At 39.2% G+C, this 21,676-nt stretch overlaps 2 protein-coding genes across 2 annotated transcripts; one reads left to right on the top strand and one right to left on the bottom strand.

Annotated features, from left to right (window-relative positions):
- Positions 1-6: 6 nt before the first annotated feature.
- Positions 7-822, top strand: MOCS3 (molybdenum cofactor synthesis 3; the record flags this gene model as incomplete). The annotated part of the gene is made up of 1 exon (XM_009998656.1): positions 7-822. A coding segment is annotated over one exon (816 nt), but the record flags the coding sequence as incomplete, so codon positions are not given.
- A 13,069-nt stretch (positions 823-13,891) lies between these two features.
- KCNG1 (potassium voltage-gated channel, subfamily G, member 1) lies at positions 13,892-15,913 on the bottom strand. The gene is made up of 2 exons (XM_009998655.1): positions 15,155-15,913; positions 13,892-14,662 (listed from the first exon to the last, which is right to left on the bottom strand). Exons 1-2 carry the CDS (start codon positions 15,911-15,913, stop codon positions 13,892-13,894), a joined length of 1,530 nt encoding a protein of 509 aa, XP_009996957.1.
- Positions 15,914-21,676: the final 5,763 nt, after the last annotated feature.

Here is a 21,676-nt window from a genome sequence, read left to right as displayed (position 1 = left end):
TACTTGGTAAACGACGCCTGTTGGCTGGCTGGGAAGCCGCTGGTGTCTGGCAGTGCCCTGCGGCTGGAGGGGCAGCTCGTCGTGTACAACTACCAGGGAGGGCCCTGCTACAGGTGCCTCTTCCCCAAGCCCCCTCCACCAGAGACAGTGACTAACTGCGCGGATGGAGGGGTGCTGGGCGTTGTGCCAGGCATCATGGGGTGCATCCAGGCCTTGGAAGTCCTGAAGATCGCCTCGGGAATGGGTTCCTCCTTCAATCAATTCATGCTCATGTTTGATGCCCTTGAAGGGAGATTCCGCAACATCAAGTTAAGACCCAAGAAACCAGACTGTGCTGTCTGTGGTGACAATCCATCTGTCACCTGCCTGCAGGATTATGAGGCATTCTGTGGTTCTTCTGCAACAGACAAGTGCAGGACTTTACATCTGCTATCCAGTAAAGACAGGATATCTGTAGAGCAATACAAAAAGCTGTTGGATGAGCAAGTTCCTCATGTATTGCTAGATGTTCGGCCGCAGGTGGAAGTGGAAATCTGCCGGCTGCTTCATGCTGTCCACGTGCCTCTGAGCAAGCTAGAGGAAGAGGATAAAGAATATCTGCAATATTTAGAAGAAAGAATTTGTGAAGAAAAGCAGAGAACTAATGGCCAAGCAACTTTGCCTGTATATGTTGTTTGCAAATTGGGAAATGACTCCCAGAAGGCTGTAAGAATTCTGCAGGAATTACCTGTGAAAGAATTTGGTTCTGTCTTAGTCAAGGATATTAAAGGGGGGCTCATGGCTTGGGCCACTAAAATTGACCCAACATTTCCACAGTATTAGAAATATAAATGGTGTAAAAAAATATATAAATCCTAGTAAATTCTGTAGGGTTTCATCTTCTCTGTGTAATGACTAGATCATGTGGATAAAACAGGAGATAGAAATACCATGTTACTTTTTCATTATATATTTTTTTTTCCCCAAAATGTGTGTATTTTTGTATATATTTGATTATTTTTATAAAAATGTGAAACTCTGCATGGACTCCTAATTAGTAACGATAGCCTGGAGGGTGACAGAGCACAGGAATCAAGTGTTGGAAGTTTTTACTTGTTCTCCTCACTGCCTTATGAATGGAAACGGTGCGTGCAGTGAATAAAGAAACCCAAACCTAACTCCTCTAGCTGGTCAGTAGCTGTGTTAAGCTTATAATGGGAGATTGCCAAGACAATGCTGACAAGACTGTTTTGGTCAACATCTTTAGTTCTCTGTAAAAACATCATGTGTTTATGAAAGAGAAGTGCTCACTGCCAGTAACAGCACCTGCAGCAAGGATGTTCTGTTAAGAACTTCCAGGGCCATCATGCTGCTTGGCAAAAAAAAGTGTGTTCTACTTGTATAGAGAAACTGAGGTTAAATGTTAACAAGATGTTAAGTTTGAGCCCAGAAAATGTATAAAACATAGAGAAAATGCTTTTGCTAGAGCTTAGAAGAATTCAGAGACTGAGGGATGGAGAGGAGGTGAGAGGGGAAAAGAGAGATGTGGTCTCCATTCTACAAGTACAGAGCTCATAAGTTTTCTCCCTGTTCATCGAGGTTGTTGCACATCTCCAGCTGTAGTGCATTATTTTGTTAACTGGCAACCTAAACATTTCTTGTACATTAACCAAATAAAATAAATAGCTTCCCAACTGAGAGCTGTCTGAGTCCTCATCACTTAAGCATAGTAATTATCTTCTTATTAAGGTATGGATTTCCTTTACTTCTTGAGGAGAAAAAAAACCCACATGACTCATCTTTGCATTATACAAGGGCAAAAAAAGAATAGTGTCATAGTAATGAGTAGTCAAAAAGGCGTATTTTAGTAAAATAAATTTGAGAACATTCACACCACCTGCTTTATTATAACATGTCATTGAGTTTGAACAACAATAATCTTAGTCTCTTGTGAAGGAGACACTTATGTGAATTTATAAATAGAGAATCCTGTCTTTTGCAATTTGGAGGACAGTGAAAACGTTGACGGTTACGACTGAAAGTTAGCACTGAAAGTTTGTGGTGCGTAGTGAGAGGGTCGTCAGTCATCAGTTTCTAGACAGGTTGTGGAGGCTTGGTTCAGTCAGAACATCTGGCTTCTGGAGGGTTTCAGCTTCTGGGAATTAGGAGGCAGAGAGATTTGCTTGACCTGTGTTTTCATTTTTCTTTCTTTACTGTGATATCAAGAAGAGACAAAAATGTAACAACAGAAGCAGTTCTCGAACAGCCAGCAGATGGTGTGTCACTTACCCACCTGACCTGAAAAAGTGATTCCTTTTCAGTATTCAAAGTAAGATGAATCTACAGACCTTTGTTTCTAAAGACTTCTTGATTCTAAATCCAAGTGCTACTTCCATTGTATAGAAATAATCTGTAAAGTCTTTTCACTTGTTACAACATTTTAGCAGCAGATGTTTGCAAATTCTGTGAAAGAAAAGGAGGTGACATTATTGCCTGTGGTTTTTGGTGGAGGGTTTTTTGTGGCAAATTTATTACTGCATTTCTCAAAGCACATTTTCAAGCAGGAAACCAAACTGAGAGTCTTGGTGCTGTATAGAAAACAATTAACACCTCACGTGTCTGGAGAACTCTGTGGAAAAACAGTGTTAAGGATGAATGAAAATGGACCAGAACCATAGAATGATGGCAGAACTAGCAAAAAACATCAATGCATCAAGTCAGGATGAGAAGAGATGAATTTTAAGGATCCTTTCTCTTAAAATGGCTTTTTGGAGAGACCATTCTTGCCAATCTGCAGGGACTAAGATCCAAAATTCTGATAGGACTATAACATACAAAATGCATCTGCTATTTTTGCATAGATTTCTATGCAAAACTAATTGAGCCATACAAGATAGAGGTAGTTCTTCTGGAAAGAATTAGTGGCTTTACTATGGTCTCAAGACAGTATGCAAAATGCAGGTTTCTTTTGGAAAAAAAGTGTTTCCTTCCTTGACCTAGAATAGCAATTTAGTTCTCAGCAAATATGGAAACATCTGCCATCCATCTTCAATAAAGATAGGGTCTGTAGTGCTTTTCAAAACTTCATTCTTTGCATCCTGTGGCTTTTATTTTAGTTTACTTTCTTTTTTCTCCTTGGTTTGATGAAGTGATACATGGGTCTTCCTGTAAATGCAGTTCTCACACAGTGCTGGACTCTGAAGATAGGCTGTAAAATCAAGGATCATTGGATCACAACTAAGCCAAAACTGTTGTTATTATTGGAAATGTATCTTTTTGTATTGGCTTGCTTTATTTCTAGAACCCATAAAGCATGTAGTGGTTTCTCAGTTCACCAGGAAGTACAATAGTAGAACTCTGCTTAAAAATTATAAGAGAAGCAGTAAAAGTGCAATAAAATTTTGTATTGTTGCCATAGTACTGTCTAAATACTGGTACATGTTGACATTGCAAATGAAGATTAATTGCTTTATTCAAGGAGCTTACAGTGTAGTTGGTCCAAGATGCATCATCAGAAAGGATCAGGTCATTCAGCAGAGTGTATTTTTCTGTCCATCCTTTGCTCTTGATGTCATAAGGCTGCTTTTTGCTTCTTTGGTTGTGCTCTCTATCAGAATAGCTCACTAGAATTTGGCACAGCAGCTGAACAGGAGGCAGCTTCCTGTTAGAGGCTTAGGGTAATAGAAAGAGTTCAATATGTAAACTTGTTTTGTCCTGAGACGTGGCTGTTATTTTAAGGCAAGGCAAATAAAGCTGGTTCAGCTTTCACTTTTTTTCATGTGTCTGCATGCAAGGTATTAGTGTGCCTTGATAAGCTGGAATCCTCCTTATTTTGGTGGCAGGAACCTCTCATCTCCAAACTTCAATAAATTCAGCACTGACTTACTATCAACGTATATGATTTCAAAAAAGTCCCTCAACAATTACTGGAACTATATGCAGACAAATATGAGGGGGATATGACCAAAACTCATTTTCAGGCTTCATATACCAGAATTCTAAGTATGTGAGCATCTTTATTATGATTCTATTTGTAAGCCTAATTTCTAATATAAATTTAACTGTTCAAAACAAAACTATGCACTAGATGTTAAAAATACTACAAGTGCAAGCTTGCTTTTTTTTTTTTTCCCTTTAAATATGAAAGCTCTAAATTGTCCTATATAAAACTACACCAGGAAAAAAATGTTAAGGGCGTTTGCTAGGTGGCACTGCAAGTTAATAAACCAAATCATTCTCTAGGTTGTAAGATGCAATTCAACTTTAGCAATAGCTGAGGTTCACTTGTAAAAATGTATTTCTTTTTTTACAGGTACTTTGAAAAAACACTGGGGAGATAGAATAAAATGGAGCAGAGCAATTGAATAATACATGCAATAGTCCAGGAAAAAACTGTAGTGGAAATTATCTTACTAGGTCTTCAATGCACTCTTTGTTTCAGAGACCTAACCTGAGGTTTTTTTCACTCGATATTTCAAAATGCTTTTGTAGCCAAAGATGGGTAATTGTACAGAAAAGGGCTTTTAGAAACACTAGTTCAAAATTAAACATAGATCTAAAATCTGTGGAGACTCACTGCAGAGTCACTGCTGGTATGTTCTTAGTATTACTGAAAAGTGCTGCAGATTTTCTTACCTGGATAGGGCAAGGTTTTTTTGAAAAGTCAAGGACATTGATTTTTTTGTCTTTATTTTGTAAAATGCAACTTAAGACATTAAATAAAAAAAATAAAATCCAAGTCTTCTAAATCAGAGAATCCTCACACAACAAACTGAACTTCTTTGGAAAACAAACTTCCAGACCTAATGTATCAAAAGTAGCCCACAGAAGAATCTGTGCCCAGAGCTCTTTTATGTGCTAAATGGAATTGAAAAGTGACTGAGATGTTCTGGTCTTGACAGCAGGAAAGGAAAATACCATCTGTTTGTTTATTCTCTAGTCTATTATCGTTGAATGGGTTATTTTAATCTTATCTTCACAATATATTTTATATGATTGAGTCATCTGTTTGTCAAAGCCAAATGAAATATATCTGTGATGGTGCTGCTCTGACCTCTCGTTTGTCTTACTGTGAAGTACTTGTGATTCTAGTATTTCATACTCATGAGAAAAACTGTAGATAAGAACAAAAGATATCTTCCATCCAAAATGGCTTCTGTCATATGAATCTTATCAGAAAAGAAAATTGATATAAATTCAGTCTAGTTCTACCTATTGCAGTACAAGTTTTCCTGCCGAAAAAGAAGATATTCCTATTCTGCATGAGGACAACTTAAAATGTTAGTATCTATTGAAAGCTAGAAGAAAGCTAGAGCTGTAGCCAGAACCAGGATCTGGAAAGGACCACTTAGGTAGAAGAATCCAGGTAGAAGAATCCACACAACGTGCATGGCTTCAGCTTCAGCCCTTCCTTTGCTGGGGCCCTCGTGTGTGTATTGACACACACTTTGCTGGTCTCACCCTTCACCATCAGTCACTGAAGGAAGAAACCAGCAGCTGGATGTTCTTGTGACCTCCCCACGCTCATGGCACAATGTCCTGTGCAAATAAGCTATAGTTTTGTTCACAAGGTGTTGATGCTGTTGCTTGGGAATCACATTTCTGCTTGCAAATAAAGGTTATTTCCAAACTTAAAATGACTCCATATGTATTGGGCTGGGAAATGAAGTATTTTATACAAAATGGGCATTCACTTGCTCATGAATAGTGAAAGGAAGTCCTTATTTTGTGAAATAGATTTCTAACATCATAATATAAGGGTTTGAAGCTTTAAAAATAAAATCTAAGTGCCTAAACTTGTCTTTTTCTACATATATTTATATGTATGGGTGTATATGTGCACACTCACAGCACAGGTGTATTCCAGATGCTGGGTGACAGAACCATAAGTCTTCAGGAGAATTTATAGAGATCACTAGGCCATGACTGGCCCTTCCTTCTGCAGATGTTGATCTTCATTATCCCCCAGGGAGCCTCTTCAAGGAGGCCCCTAGCAAAGCAGTAGGTTGATCTCTCACAAGGAGTGCCAGTCCCCAAGGAGTAATGCCTGGATGTGGGTTCCTGGCTGGCTCTGGGAGAGCAGGATGCTGGAAGCTGGGGTTTAGGTGATCCAATATTGTAATGGAGCAGCAACTTGAGCTACAGTTTTACACCTAGTGACTCTTGGGATCCACAAGGCCTAACTCCTACTGGCCACACAGACCGTTGCTCTGAACAGTCCCTGCTGTTACAGCTGCTTTGGCAACACAGAAAGACTTGATTTCTCTTAGTATTGAGCTTTACCTATCCACTGTGCTAACTTCTGTGCCTGTCTTCAGAGCAGTGCCCAGTGACAGTACTTTTCTCTTAGTGGCTTCACTTTTTTTCACAAATACGTTGTAAGTTTGAGAAGTATGGACTGATCCTTCTGACAATGAAAAAGCAGCAATTTCATAGTTTGTGTTATAAAAGATGCTCTGTGTGTGGTTACCTTCTTCTAACTTTGAACATCTAAAGGTTAAGATTAGATTCAAGTTCTCTCTGTAATGAGGGAGATCAGACAAGAGCTGCCGAGAATGGCCCGTAGATGGCAATGTAGGATCCTGGAATCGGGCACATTCTCTGCTGCAGCAACAAAACCCCGTTATTTGTACCCAAACACAGACGCACAGGTTGGATTTATAGTGTATTTCAGTAGCTCCTGGCTCCTGTTGCAGCACGGACCAACGCATCCTGTGGGGCTAGTCATGCATTTTGAGTACTGTAACTTTCCTAGTTGGAAACACAGTAATGTTCAAATACAGCAAATAATAGTTTTGGTTTACAGGGAAAACTTTCCCTTTGGCATTGCATATCAGTAGTACGGAAAAACTTAAGTATGTGTTATAGTCCTGTGCAAGTGCTTGAAGTACTTCAGCTGTGGGCCAGAGCTCCTGCTGTCAATGGAAGAGCAAGGAGTCAGTATGAAAAAATGCACGTGCAGGTTTGCAGAAGTCCTCCCAAGAGGAATGTTTTATTAATGCCATTTCTGGACTTACAGAAGCCTGGGGTGAAGATGCCAGGCTTACCTCATGCTATTGTTGCTGGTGCTTCTTTCCTGTTCCCATCAAATGATGTTTGTTTTTATCCCATGGTGCCCATGTTGAATTTGTGCTCTCTACTTTCACCTAACTAAAAAGATAATTCTACCCACGTACTGTGCGGTGTGCTGCTTTGTGGTCTTAGCTTTCCTCACTCAGGTTGTACTCAGAAACATTCCTCTCCAAAATTAAAGATGCCTGCAATTCCACAGTGTTGGATCTGGTTTGTTCAAGGATAGGATTTCCTTGATTTCCCAAAATGTGCCTTTATTTCTGTGTGAAACCTGAGTTGTCTTTTTCTTGGTTGACCTAGGAACTACTCCAACTATAAAAATTATTGATTATATCACTCAGATTTTTGCAATATGAGGTGCATCCCTAATGAAAATGAGCAGCATTACTTTGGTTAATCGTTCAACAATTCCATGTCAAAACTTTATTTCTATATGTAATTAACTACAGAAACTTCCGCTACTCCACACAACTTTGTTCCTCTGGTAGGCACCATTTAAATTATATTGTTATTTTTAACAGAAAGATAAACGTTATTATACTTGCTGACCTCTTTAGTTGCATGACTGTGAGCTGTAAAATTACCTGTCTAGTTTTGAAAACAAATGGCCTTGGTTTTTTTAAAAATTCTACCCTCCAGATGTCTGGGAAATGCTTGCATTCCAGGTCAGTCATTTGAGCAGGCTAATTATTGTAGTTTACAGCCCTGTTTTCCTGCACCCACAATGAATGTAGGGATAAAATTATGGCCATAATTAAATGTGGCTACAAAACTGCAGTAATTAAAAAAGGTGCCTGATAAAGGAGAAGCTGAAACCTTATCTTGACAGTGTTACGTGTGTTTATGTGCCCTAGCTGACTTTGGGGTTGCACAAGGCTGTTCTACGCATGTCACAAGAGCTAGAATGATAATGAATTAATATTTATAAAGTGTAATAAAGATGCTCTAATTGCCCTAATTGGCCTGCTGTGTTTCCAGTTATGGCAGAACTTTATTTTTGTTCAACTGGCATTTGTTCTAGATTAGTTGCCACAGGCAAAGAGAAAGTAAAGGCGTGTTGGACAGAACAGAAACATCCCCTGATAGTATGATCCTGCAGTACAATCCTGCAGTTTCTTCATGCTTTTGGCAGGCCTAGTTGCATTTTTAATCTTTATTGATTTCTAGGGATTATTTTGAAAGATATGAAATACTGAAAAATGTCAAGGAAAAGCAATGAACAAAAATGGAGAAAGGTCTAGTTTTATTGTTAATAATTGATAGACCAAACTCTGAACATTTTCAGTTTGGCAGCCAGGCAAAATTTTCCATTATTTTATTTGTGGTGTATGATTTTATGTAGTGACTGACAGCTACCAAACAAGGAATCCTGTCCTAAGGACTTACACTATAAAGTTATGAGACTGGATAGCACATGCACAGAGATTAATGGAGTCAGTGAAGTCAAAGTTGTGGATCTAAACCAGTCTTCTTCACTTGCCGGTTTTTTATATGGTCTTTACAACGTTAGGACCACTGAGATCGTTAGTCATGCTGAAATGGGATTGTTGAAATGCCACAGAGGAAGTGGTAAGTGAGTGAGTGGTTAAAACCAGTGTTAGGCATTTTGTGTTTTAGCAATACCTTTGAAGTGTAGTTTTGTTGGCAGGGATGACATTCATCCACTATTGTGTACTCTACTTTCATGCCTCCAGCTCTGCCTGGTTTCTGTACATTGCACTCTTTGTGCCTCTGAGATACCACAGCTCCACCATCTTAGAAGGCCTTGTACTTGTTGGGTTTTTTTGTTTGTTTTGGGGTTTTTTGTTTGTTTTTGTTCCTTGTACTTGTTGGGTTTTTTTGTTTGTTTTTGTGGTGGTTTTTTTTCTGTATTTTTGGTACCCATATCATATTTTGCATAAATAGATACTGAATTCACTTTCAAATCTTGCATAAGGTAGCCAACAGAACTATTCACACAGAAAAAAAGGGCCATATCATAGTGTAACAACTATTGATAGAATTGAAAATGGTGTATCATTAATGTGAAAATGGGGAAATTCCCTGACACTTGGGCCTGAGTCAGCTGGTCAGGTTAGGGGTTATTGTCACTGATTGATACATGAGCAGGGTTTGATGTCACAGTTTTTAAAGTCACATGTGTCACTTTTTTGTTTAATTTCTGATTAAACACAGCAATTAAATCTATGTAGGTTTAGGATTATCCAGTCTAGTTTTCAGCCTATTGCAAACCCAAGAGAGTGATGTGAAATGTTGTAGTTTTGTTATGAGAAGTATCTATTCCTTTCCTCTTGTTTTAACTCACTAGTCTTTTTTTTTTTTTTAAATATATATCTAAGCTAATTAAAAAAAATATTAAAAAAACAGTAGTTGTATGGAACAGAACTATTTTATAGTCAGGCATGAGCTGCCAAGAACTGTTATATTTGCCTACTGTCTTACTGTATCAAAATGACCCAGACCAAGAACAAGCTGACCTCTTTGGACCAGGGTATGTTGTACTGCTTTTTATTCCTTGGTCCCCACACAATAAATTAGGTGTGAAAGGACAAATAATGTGGAGTTAGCGCTGGCTGAGATCGGTGGTTCTGTGCAATTGAAGAATAAGACTCCAATTCATCTATCCTAACATTGGCATTTTAATGTGACACCTAAATTAGAGATCTAGTTCATTCTAGACTCCTTCTATTAAAAAATCTAATATGGAGGACACCACATCTCTCCCAGTAGTGATTAAGATCTTATGGCAGCAAGGCTGACACTTCATGCACTTTGGCAAGTGCCTACAATGAATTTTTACTCCAAATCTCCGTTTGTATAGCTTAGAGGACTGTCTGAGTGGAAAGCTTTTCTTCACAGAGATTCCTATGAAACTGGTTTCATTTCCAGAAGAGAACTATAGATGTAGGGATAAGAACATCCACAGAAAACATTTTTGCTTTTGCATGAGCCTGACTACCCAGCTAAACTGCACCCACACAAGTCATGAATGTACAGAGCATGCCAGTTTTCCTTCCCAGACGTACATCTGTTGATGTGTAAATCCCTGATTCAGATCTGCATGAATTTTTTATTGTTTAATTGGAGATTGCTAAAGACTGTGACTATTTAATGACACTAATAAAGCTTCTGGCTATGGAAATCTGGAGTACAGTGGAAAAATTAAAAAGGGACAAATGGAGACAAGTCCTCTGTATTTTCCCCAAGACCTTGACCTGTAATGGATGTTAATGTAATACAAACTATTCCAACTCACCTTGTAGATTATGTTCTTTGTACAGTTAGAATAGGCTTGTGGCTCTTAGTTTATCAGTGTTGCACTCATCAAGTGATTTTCTGTTGCTTTTGTTACTGTTTTTGAGGAAAGAGGATGGAGGAGGGAAAGATTTTGTTTAAAGTAATTTAGTATACCACCTTATCTGGAAATTCTGGTTTTATCAGGAATTTTTCTTTCTCAGTCTCCACAGATCCTTCCTGTTCTTTTCTGAATCTGTTGGATTCTTTGGTTAAATGGTTAAATATTTTATAATTATGTCCCAATTAAGTGTTTTGTGATTCTTGGGCCAACATGCAAGAAAGAGGTTCCCTTTTCAAGCTGCTGAACTGGTACCTGGATTTTGCTATACTGAGATAACTTTATTTCCTAGTAAATGCTTTCTATCACAGCCACCCTGCTTCAGCTAGCAGTGCTCATAGCTTCAATTCTCCCTCAGCTGCTGCTCACTTCTTATGCTGACCCCAGGTTATCAAGCATGCCTAGAGTACCCGTGACAGTCTTTCTGTAGCAGAAGAAGCACATGAAAATGAAAGAAGAGCCTAACACTTTATTAATCAAAATTAATACAGCTTCTGCTGTTTGAGTTCATACTGTACATATTACTGCAGTATACAGAGGATAATATAAATAGCAATGCAAGCCTATCTCTATTGGAGACATGCACCACATCTTCAGTGGCAATTCAAATAATGATTTTGACTTCATAAAAACACAAAGTGTTTTTATTGGAACTTTCTTGTTGACTGCACATGCTGTTAAAATGCAAAAAGGAGTGATAGCTAACTTGGTGCTGTGAGCTGTGTCACTGGCAACAGTCAGCTTTTTAATCAATCAATCAATTTTCATGAATTTGACTAAAAATTCAGGTAATATTCTGTAAAGAGGCATAATAATTTTAAACCTTCAGCCTTCACAGTAAAAGCTGAAACACAGCATGTGGGTTTCATACTAATGTTGTGCTCTTAACAGGTATAGCTGGATTTATTTAGCATAAGGACTACAATATGTATTCCCTCCTGTAAAAGATAAGCAAGTTTGTTACAGTGATTCATAGTAAAACATGTTGAAATGCTTACAAGTAACATGTTGCCAAGTACAGAATTACACAGGGGTACATCCTGGATGGCTTATTTGTTTCTGGCTTAGGGAGAACTTGCAACAGGCCAGATGCTCTCACAGGCTTGTTCAACCAGGACCCAACTTCAGAGTGATGGTTTTAATACTTTATTTTATTTTCTGAACAAAGACTTCAGAATCAAGCTATAATTTTGGGATAAAAAATAAAGTGACACATGAAATAATTGAGCATTATCTTAATGTAAAGACACTGGGAATATGAACAGACTGTCAGCATTTATTAGGTAGCAGAACATGGAAGTAAGCGTAAGTTTTATTTGGTAAATCTTTATTTCTCCTTATTTCTCTTATGGTTCAGCCTGTCAAACACATGCTTAGATAAACAACTCCCAGGACTAATCTAATTACCAGTTCTTTTTATAACGAATGCTGACACAAAGGTAGAAGGATGTATAGCACTTGCATTGAAGCCAATGCTACAGATGATTAAACAGTTTTGAAATGAGGAGTATTTTGGATGGAAAATGTGTCCCTTTTTTGTCACGATGTTCCTGTTTTTTTCCCAACTCTAATTAAAGCTGAAGAACAAGAGTGAAAAGCTGGTTCCATTCGTAGCTCTGGCACATAATTAATTGCCTAGAGTTTAGACTGGTTATTTTAGCACTCTGCAGTAATGCTCCATAGGCATATTTACCTATGACAAGCTAAAGAATGCTAGAGCCCTAATTATTCATAAAGTGCATTTTTACAAGTTTTGGAATTATTCTTCAAGAACAAGCAAATCAGAACACCTTGAAATTGTTTTTAAAATATTTTAAAAGAAAATCAGTGTCATATGGGCTTGGCTAACCAGGATAGGCTAGGAAACTAATTCTGCCTTTTTTGGAAGGACGATGTTTGTGTCCTTGGCCTTAATTTAAATTTCAAAACCATCAGGCATTCTGGCATTTCTAGTGACCTGCTCCAGAAATGCCATTAAGCAATAGTATTTCTGAAAATTAATATAGAGAAGCATTGGTGAATGTGATGGGATCTTCTAAATTTCCCTAGTTCTTAACTAAGTAAATGTACTAAGAAAGAAGGGGAAAAGGTAAATCTCTTAAGTTTCATTATCTCTAAGCACACATGAAATTGAACAAGGGGGTTTAATTTTTATTTTTGAGTTTTCTCCTGAGCTGTTATGTAAGCCAGTCTTGTGCCCTCTAAAATAAATGGGAGGACTGTTATTAATCTGCATATAAAGCTGTGCCAAACCTGAGTGTCTCACTGACCCGTGTCCTCCCCGAGCTCAGCAGGAGAACCTAGACCAAGACATACATGCAGATGAAGAATACATGGACCTTAGTTGCTTTTTTCATGTCCTATTTAAAATTTTCTCCATTACTATGATGTGTGTAATGATGGCAAAGGTACAGCTAATTAAGTCTTAAGTCCCTCATGATTGAGGACAGTAAAGTATAAAGATGTCAGTACCCCCCACTCCATGACTCAAATGATATTTTCTTTTTTCATCATCAGCAGCTTCCCATGACCATGTATTTTCTGCTCCTTTTAAAGAACCAAATGCTGAACGTGAATGGGTAGCTGCAGTGCTGATTTGCCAGGTAATGGTAGGGTGTTCCCTGGAAACAGGCCTCTTTTAGTTCTGTTTCATATCTGAGGTAAAGTAAAAACATGGAAACAGATGGTAGGGAACGACTTGCATCTCATAATGCGTATTTCATTTGATTTGCAGCTACTCACCTCTTGATAATAATATTAAGTGCTACAAAACTCCAGGACTTTGTTCTGGGAATATTGCATTCAATGACATAGGATCAACACTGTAACTTCAACTAAATTTTGAAGCTGGTGAGCTATGAGTATTTACACATTTAGCAAGGTTATGAGATGAACAGCTTGATTCTTCTCATATGTTTAGGGCTGACTTGCAAAGAGAGATACAGTAGCTGTTGTGAATGACAAATCTTAATGTCTTTTTCAGAGCACAATAGGACAAACATCAGTGGCTATTTCCATTACACTCTAAGGCGTTTTACTGGGAGAGAACTTAGCCATTAATTTTCTTGTATTTACATTATTTATATACATGAAGAACAAGAAAAATGGCAGCCTGTTTAATGACTATATACATTGTGATTGGTTGCAAAAATGTGTATTACAAACAGCAAAACAGCCTGACGAGTACATAATTATAACCTGTTCTAATTTTTTTCTTTTTCTTTTTTTTTTTTTGTCAGACAACTTTAAATTCCTAAAATCCCACTTTATGATCCCTGTGAAAGATCTGTCCTATACCTTATACTGGGGGGGAAAGAAACAGCATAATAACAGACTTCTTAGAACACATCAGTTCCTGATTAATAGTTCCTTTTCTTAATTTTAATATAAGGGTTACCTTTGTAAAATGCTTCCAAAGCAAATTAAAAGATGGAATCTGATACAACAAAACATTACTTGACATCAGGAGAAACAGTTAGTAAAATATTATTCATTGTCCCTAGTCTCAGAAGAGATAGTGGGGAATAGAATATCACTCCCTTGTGATGCATTGCTTATCTGAGACTTTGTTTTTATTAAGAACTGTGCTCTCCTGTACATTATTCTTTCCTGTTCTTGCTTTAGCTCAACGTAGGAGCGTGAAAAGGTGTGGAAGATGGAGGTGACAGGAAATGCCATGAGGAGGATGCCACTCAGTATGCTGCTCAGTGCCACCACTTGACCCGGAATGCTTCTGGGAACCATATCTCCATAGCCTACCGTGGTCATGGTGATGACAGCCCACCAGTAGCAGGCGGGGATGCTGGTAAACTCCTGTGAGTCTGCCATCTCGTTCTCAATCACGTAAAGGAGGGGTGCAAACAGCGCGATGGCCACGCAGAGGAAGAGCAGCAAGAGACCAAACTCCCGGGTGCACCTGCGAGCCGTCAGCCCCAGCGTCTGCAGCCCCAGGGAGTGCCTGGCCAGCCGCATGACGTAGAGAATCCTCAAGGCACGGAGAATGCGGAGGACCAGGCCGACTTTGTCCAGGTAGATGCTCCCAGAGCTGGGCTTTTTATAGCCCACGGAAGTGGTGTCAACTAGCAAAGTGATGTAGTATGGTAGAATGGCTATTATGTCTATCAGGGTCAGCGGGCTCCGCAAAAATGCAAACTTGCTGTTTGCCTGGATGAATCTTAGCAGGAACTCCAGGGAAAACCATGCCACACAGACAGATTCCACAATGAATATATTGTAGCACATCTGGGAACACTCACCCTGCAGGAAAGAGGAGTAGTTTGTAATCGACACTGGATAATAATAACTATTTTAGTTGGTACGGTGACAGGAAGAGAGGATTCTGTGTTGGTTTTTTTAAACCCAAAATATTAAAGGAATTGAAAGTGTTGCTATGGGGAAACACACTGACAAACTGGAACAAGTTAAATGCAAAACTTAAAAAGGAACTACTTATTCCACAGAAGATACTGCTTGGTAATTTCAGGCTTTCTCAATAGCAAATACAAAGCTTAAGAAGGAAGCAGACAGTTGTACAGAACAGTGCACACTAACAACATCTTTGGACATAACACGTGATATGATTAATTCTCTTACAAGTAATTGAACACAGGTAACATTTCAGATTTCTTTGTCTCATTTTCCCCCCTCTAAAGACAGCTGCAAAGTTCCCATTGATCAATACCATCAGACCCTGTACTTGTTTTGCTCTTCCCAGCACATACCATTTTCCATCCTGAAAAGCTAACTTACCTTTTCCTCCTCCTCCCTCAGGTCAGGCATGGTGCTGATGGATAAGTTCACTGCTGTAATAGTTACAAATAAAACAGACAAACAAGCAAACACCTTTCCAGGGAGGCCAGACTGGGGCCTTTCTACCATGTCTTGCAACTTTTTCATGCACAAGCCAATTTTTGTCTCCTCTACTGTTTCACCTGTTGTTTCATTTTCTGTGAGGTCATCCTCCCGTTCATTTATTTCTGTGAACTCCTCCATTTTTTGCAGATATCTCCTTTTACAACACCAGTCCAAGTTGTCTTCCTCAATTCCCCAGTAGAGCAGCTCCTCTTGGAAAGACAGTGCACACATCTCACGCAGGAGCCGAAGTTTTCCGACTCTCAGAAAGGTCAGAATTGTCCTGAATGCCCCTGGGTTGCGGTCAAAGAAGAATTCATTACATGTCACATCATAATCATCACAGATGTTTAGAATGTCATCAAAATTATTACAGAATTTTAGTTGTCCCAAACGCGTCAATGGGAATTCATCCAGTGTGGTCCATGGGAGCAAATACTTAATGCCCCCTACATTTATAATAATATGATGCTTCCGATCATCAGGGTGAAAGCCTTTTAGGAGATCCTCTTGAGGGTGAATTAGTTTGGCTCTTTGGTAAAAGACTCCCTTAAGGCTTTCTGTTTCTGGAAAGAACGTGTGGTTGAAGGAAGTATCTGAAGTACAGCTCAGGGCACTATAGTCATAGTCAGAATTTTCTCCAGGTAGAAGAGTCATCTTGGAAGATAACTTCACATCACTTCACTACTTCTGCAAGTGTCTTCTGGAACAAAAACCAGATATATGAGGTGAGTCAATGAGAGGTTGTTTTCAAGTTTGGATCAAATGCAGTGATTTGAGCTCAAAAACATATATAGCTGATAAAAACAGTAAGAACAAAACCAGCAGTGCCTGAGCACAGTCAGAAGACCTTTCTGGTGAGGTTAGGTTTGTCCAGCTGGGTAGAACTGACTCTGTGGAGGGCTGCTCCCTTGTCCAGGAGCTCTGCTTGGCATATATGTCACACTGAGGGACTTTTCCTGTCTCAGATACAGATATCTCAGTTCCCAGGGGATATACCGGGAAACCAGGAACAATTCCTGCATGTGGCAGGATATTCTTGGTTGAAAATGGAAGTATAAGAACTAGGACAGTATCACATAAGAACACAGAATTCAAGTGTGTTTTGTAGATGAGGAAATAGTATATTTTTATTTAACTATTACACATAAAAATCTGAAGTATTCAGTATATAGAAATAAGTATATAGAAAAAATCAGAAGTCAATTATCTTGTAATTCAGTAAATACACAATTCTAAAATCTGTTAATACAAGACTAATTTCTAAAAGGCCAGATGGAAACAATTTTGGGGAAAAAAAAGGTCACATATTTATGATCACGTAAAATGTTTTTATAGAGTTTATATACATTCAGTGACATGGCAACTCCCTTTTTATGGCCTCATTTACAAAAGATTGCAAAGAAGCACAAGATCCCTACAGAAACACTGGAATATTGTTTCAGTTATAAATGACACCCTATATGCAGTAACAGGCCTTTGTCCTTAAAATGGATAGGACACCAGCTGAGAGCCAAGGTGACTGCCTTCACCTCTGAGTATAGGAAACAAAAAAATTCTTATGTTGACCTTGAAAATCACGTTCAAATTCTGCTCACACAACACTAGTGTGAAGTCTGTAGAATTAAGTGACCACAAAGTTCAAGTGGGTATAAAAAGCAGGCACTGGAAATGTTAAAACTTTTTGCCTCCCTAATTCTCTGCATTTAAAAAGTCAGCTCAATTTAAAAAGTCTGCTCATACACAGGAGAGTTGTACAGAACTGCTTCTAGAAATTCCATCTGTACAAGCAGCTACAGCTTAATGTGTGGGGTTGCTGCATTTCATTTGGTAAGAGTATTTATTTATTAAGTAGATTGTACAATAAATAAGTTTTAATCATGCACAAGTATTCTGTCTAGTCTCGAGTTTACAGGAAAGTAATCAATATTACATGTGATTGGCTTCAGTAGCAGGGCACAGTTTTGTTCTTTTCCTGGCTGTACTTACCTCCTGCACCCTGGCGATACATACCCTGCTAGGGTGACTTCCTTAAACACAAAACTGTCCTTTTCAGAAGCTGGTGACTGTAAACCACATCAACAGTGTTACATACCTATTATAGAAGAAAAACACATGAATACACAACAGCAAAGTTCTCAAAACAGCTGCACTTCAGTTTAGTAAAACAAGCTTTCCTTGCTGCAAGAGAACTTAAAATGCAGCTTTCAATAAAATACTATCTCAGTCCCACTCCTAAACTTCCCAAAGGGATTACTCTGAACACAGCAGTACCTTACAGACTCTTACAAACAGGTGGCCCCAGGTGAGCTTTAGATGGAGTGGTATATCCTGATTCCTCACCTGTAATCCTCTTTAATACAAAAGGAAATGATTGATTTACTTACTTTAGGGCATGTGGATAAAGAAAGCCTATGGGAATATAAAAGGATGGACAAGGCATGATTCAGATCTTCCAAGAGCTGTGGTGCTATTTTCTGGCCTGAGGTGAACAAAGAGGTAAGCTTTGTCATCTTGCTTCTATCACTAAGTGGTATCTCTATCACTATTGCTAGTGACTGGAGAACAGCTATTTGGCAACTAACCTGTCCTCCCTGCCAAAATCCTGTCTGTGTTTAGCTTTCAGTGCCTTATCACTATATGTTTGTATTGCTGTGTTGCTGTCTTTGCTCTGGAGTTATGACTCTGGAAATCCCCATGGCAGGGGATAGGCAATTTTCAGCTTCTCTGGAAGTTATGGTGGGTGCAAAGAATGACAAAATCCCACAGACCTACACTAAAATAAACTTCCAATCAATTTCAGTTTGTCTCTTGCCTCAAGAAAGCCTGAGTGAAGGCCTGCTGACCTGAAAGTACTTAAGGGTTTGTTGGTTTGGGCTTTTTTGAAAGAACATTAACATGAAATGTAATTGTATTAAAAAGTCACATTCTAGGAAATTCTAGCCAATACTGGGATTAACAGCGGAACTTCACAACAGATGATGGCACTCTGCCATTGCCCACTGGAAAAGCTGCAGGACTCAGATCCATGAAGGGATCTGAGGAGACTGCTAGCTGGTGCAGATAGTGCTAGGTAGAGCGTGTTTAACAGAGGGGTATGAAACAGTTGAACTTGCAGTTACCCTGACATACAGTCCCATCACATGGAACACTCCTACTGACCTCAGAACTGGTCTTCTGTTAAACCATTCCCAAGTTACCATCAGTAAAAGTAATGCCACTGGGATTTCAAGCAATAGGTTTCATGTGGGCTATCTGATAGATCTTCATGTACGTGCTCCTTTTCTTAGAGCCACTGTTGTTTTATTTAGAAACAAGTGTTTTCCCCTCTGCCTTAACTATATCTAAGGCAGAGCTGACTAGAAGAGAATAAAGATTATGACTGATGTAAGACTATGGATAAATGGGAGCTGTTAACCGTTTTCCCTTCTGTACTACCAGATGATGTTGGTTAGCAACAACTTATCCTCTGAATCTCAGCCAGGAAAAACGAGGAGGCAGCTCATCTCTGTCACTCGTTTGATCTCCCACTGCATCCATTGTTGACACAATGGGAAGAAATGGGGAGAGGGAAATGTAAATGTTCTGCGGGTGTCAGACACATGCTGTAACCCTGAGGCATCAACTATGAAACAACAGAGCAAAGAAAAAAAATTTTGTTCTTTGCTTCCAGCTTCTCAACCTGTGCAAGCCACTAAATTGCCCAAATTCATCCTCTGTGGAACACACTGAATTGACTGCAATTATAAAAGGTGGCTCCCACGTAGGCAGCTGTAGTATTTGATGCTGTACATGTGTTATTTACATGTTCTTTGCCCCAGATGCACATGGCATCATATCTAAGGGGGAATAATAGGAGGAAGTAAAGGACAATAGAAAAGATGGTCTGACTTGAAAAATGGAGAAAGGAGAAATATAAACCCATACATTTCTCTGTATGTTTGTTGTTTTCCTTTGGAAGGTGCTTCTACAGAATTATGGTCAGTGCTGCTTTAAGATAAGAGAGAGCTAATTAATGGAAAGGTATCTTTGCTGTTGAGCTTAAAAAACAAGCAAACTATTTTATTCATACATGGCAGACTGATGACATTGAGGATGGCTGTAAGAAATGTGTTAAGGATTAAAGACAACACACTATAATATAAGGTCAGACAAACACATTAGCCTATAGCAACAATCTTCCCAGCAATTAAACAAGATTAACTTTAAGCATAAACAGTAACACTAAAACTCTGAAATAAAACTGCTCTGCTTAAGTAAGGCCCAGTGGTAAAATCCTTCCTTGTCTAAGATTTTGCCCTTTGAGTGCTTGAAGAGTTAGTGAAGCCCAGCTCATCTTTCCAGCTCCCCTGCTGATAACGTGTTCTCATCTTGGGCAAATCACGTCTCTCTGAGCATTGTTTCCTATTTTGTTTGTAAGCTTATTGGGACAAGGACTGTCTTTTACTATTTTATACAATCCTGACCATTGCTTTGTCTTCTAGAAACTACAGTAATACATAATAACTGGCAAGTAGCAAGGGCTCTTGGTGGCTCTGAATGGTGTGATGTGCATGTGAGCGCGATAGAACAGCTTTCCAAAAATCTGTTTTGCACCAGATGATATTCATATCCATTATGTCTGGTGGAGAAATCAAATTAGAAATCTGTACTGGCCTTACTTTCAGCTGAAATTCAGGAAGGGTGCCAGACTCCTAAACAATGGATAAAAAATTATTAAAGATGCCTTTCTCAGGGAAAGAAACAGAAATCATGAGTAACGTGCTAAAATTTGACTGCAAGTGTTGTTTCCCCCCCCAGTGTCCTCTGCAGTATTTTGAGTTCTGCAGTGCATCTCTGATGTAATCAGAGCTCCTGCAAGGAGTCCTGATACTGCTCTCTGATGCAGACAATTCAAAGTTGTGCCTGGATGATAACAAGCAAGCTAAGAAAATGCCTAACTCCTCCCTGGTCTCTTCTATCAATTCTAGTGCCTGGAACTTGTCTCTGTTGCTTTTTACCATTTAAAAATTAAGTTTAAAAAGAAAAAAGTTTCAGATTTCTGTGCGGGTTGAATATGAAAACAGTGATTTTTTATTTTTTTTAAAGAACTCCATAAGAAATTGCTTCCAGTTTAGTGATCCTTCCCCCTTTACTCCTTAGTTAAAACAAGCAGTGTTTTCCAGCAGGGTTAAATTCAGCTGTCTTCTGACAGATGGTTTCCATCCTGTATCAACACTGTCAAGGTACCCTCCTGAAACACTTTCAGCTATACTCATGCAGCTCTTCACGTAGTAAGAACTGATCTCAAACTTCAACTCTGCTTGCAAAGTGAACTTCAAAGTCAGACTTATAATGGTCAATGTATAATGTGAAACAAGACTGTCCTGAAGAAGATACAGTCTGAAAAAATACGCTCATATCTGTATATTGCTCTCCTGGATCTGGACAGCATTATGCTTTTTGGCATCCTATGACAATCTAAAAACTGAATTATGACAAATACCTTACTCAGTGTTTGGATTTATGAAGCTGAGCCTTATTCTGCTGATAATAATTACAAGTGAAATAACTTTGCAGATAACTTATATCCCCAGGATAATGTCTGAAATACATTAGAACTAATAACTATAGTTATTATCCTGCTGTGCAATATATTTATGTCAACAAATTTTAGTAAATCATATTCAAAACAATCTCTTAAATGTCTTTTTAGAAAGTAAAGGATTTGTAATTTATTTATATAGATAAATATTTTGCTGCTGAAAAGAAGAGATATGTAGTCATGGAAGAGTTATTCTACTTGAGTCCAGTTCCCCCCCCCCCAAGTCTTTTCCAATGGAAAAATAATCTGCCAGAAATACAATGCCTATCAAGAACAGTTAACTTGATGTGTTAGTTGCCAACGAACATGAGCCAGTAAATAGATCAATATAAATGACATTTCATAATTATTTTAAAATCAAAGCTATAAAGGACCTTCATATTAGGCAAAGAAGAAGAAATTGGAAACACAAGCCTCCATACTGCGCTGGCCAGCCACAGGACTCGGGGAGAGGAAGAGCCGGGAAGACCGAGCATCACAAACCAAGCCCGATGGATCAGCCTCGCCAGCCCGTCAGCCGGCGCCGCGGCAGGACAGCAGAAAGCCAGGGATGAGCCGAGCGGTCCCTCGCAGCAGCCGAGCACCCCCCGCTGCTGGCAGCACAGGCAGCCCGGCGTCGGGGAGAAATGACGGCGCGGGGGGACAGTCCCTCTCTTCCATCCCTGCTGCGGGAGAAAACCTGTTGCTACAACCCGTGCACGGACTCGCACGACCCCCCGGCCCCTCCCCGCCCTGCGCGCCCCTCCGAGAAAGGGAGGCGGGATCCCGGGGCAACCTCTTCGGGCTCTGCCCCCCGGGCCGGGCTCTGCCCGCAGCCCCGGGGCTCCCTCGCTGCT

The sequence above is a fragment of the Chaetura pelagica genome, unplaced genomic scaffold (assembly GCF_000747805.2).
Source record: "Chaetura pelagica isolate M959 unplaced genomic scaffold, ChaPel_1.0 scaffold275, whole genome shotgun sequence".
In the NCBI taxonomy this organism is placed as follows: Eukaryota; Metazoa; Chordata; class Aves; order Apodiformes; family Apodidae; genus Chaetura; species Chaetura pelagica.
The sequence above is the reverse complement of the archived record's forward strand: the minus strand, read 5'-3'. Positions and strand labels throughout refer to the sequence as shown.

Coding starts and splice junctions, on each gene's coding strand:
- KCNG1 (XM_009998655.1), bottom strand. CDS start 15,913: ATGACTCTTCTACCTGGAGAAAATTCTGACTATGACTATAGTGCCCTG. Junction 14,663..15,154: donor TGAGGGAGGAGGAGGAAAAG/GTAAGTTAGCTT, acceptor TCTTTCCTGCAG/GGTGAGTGTTCCCAGATGTG.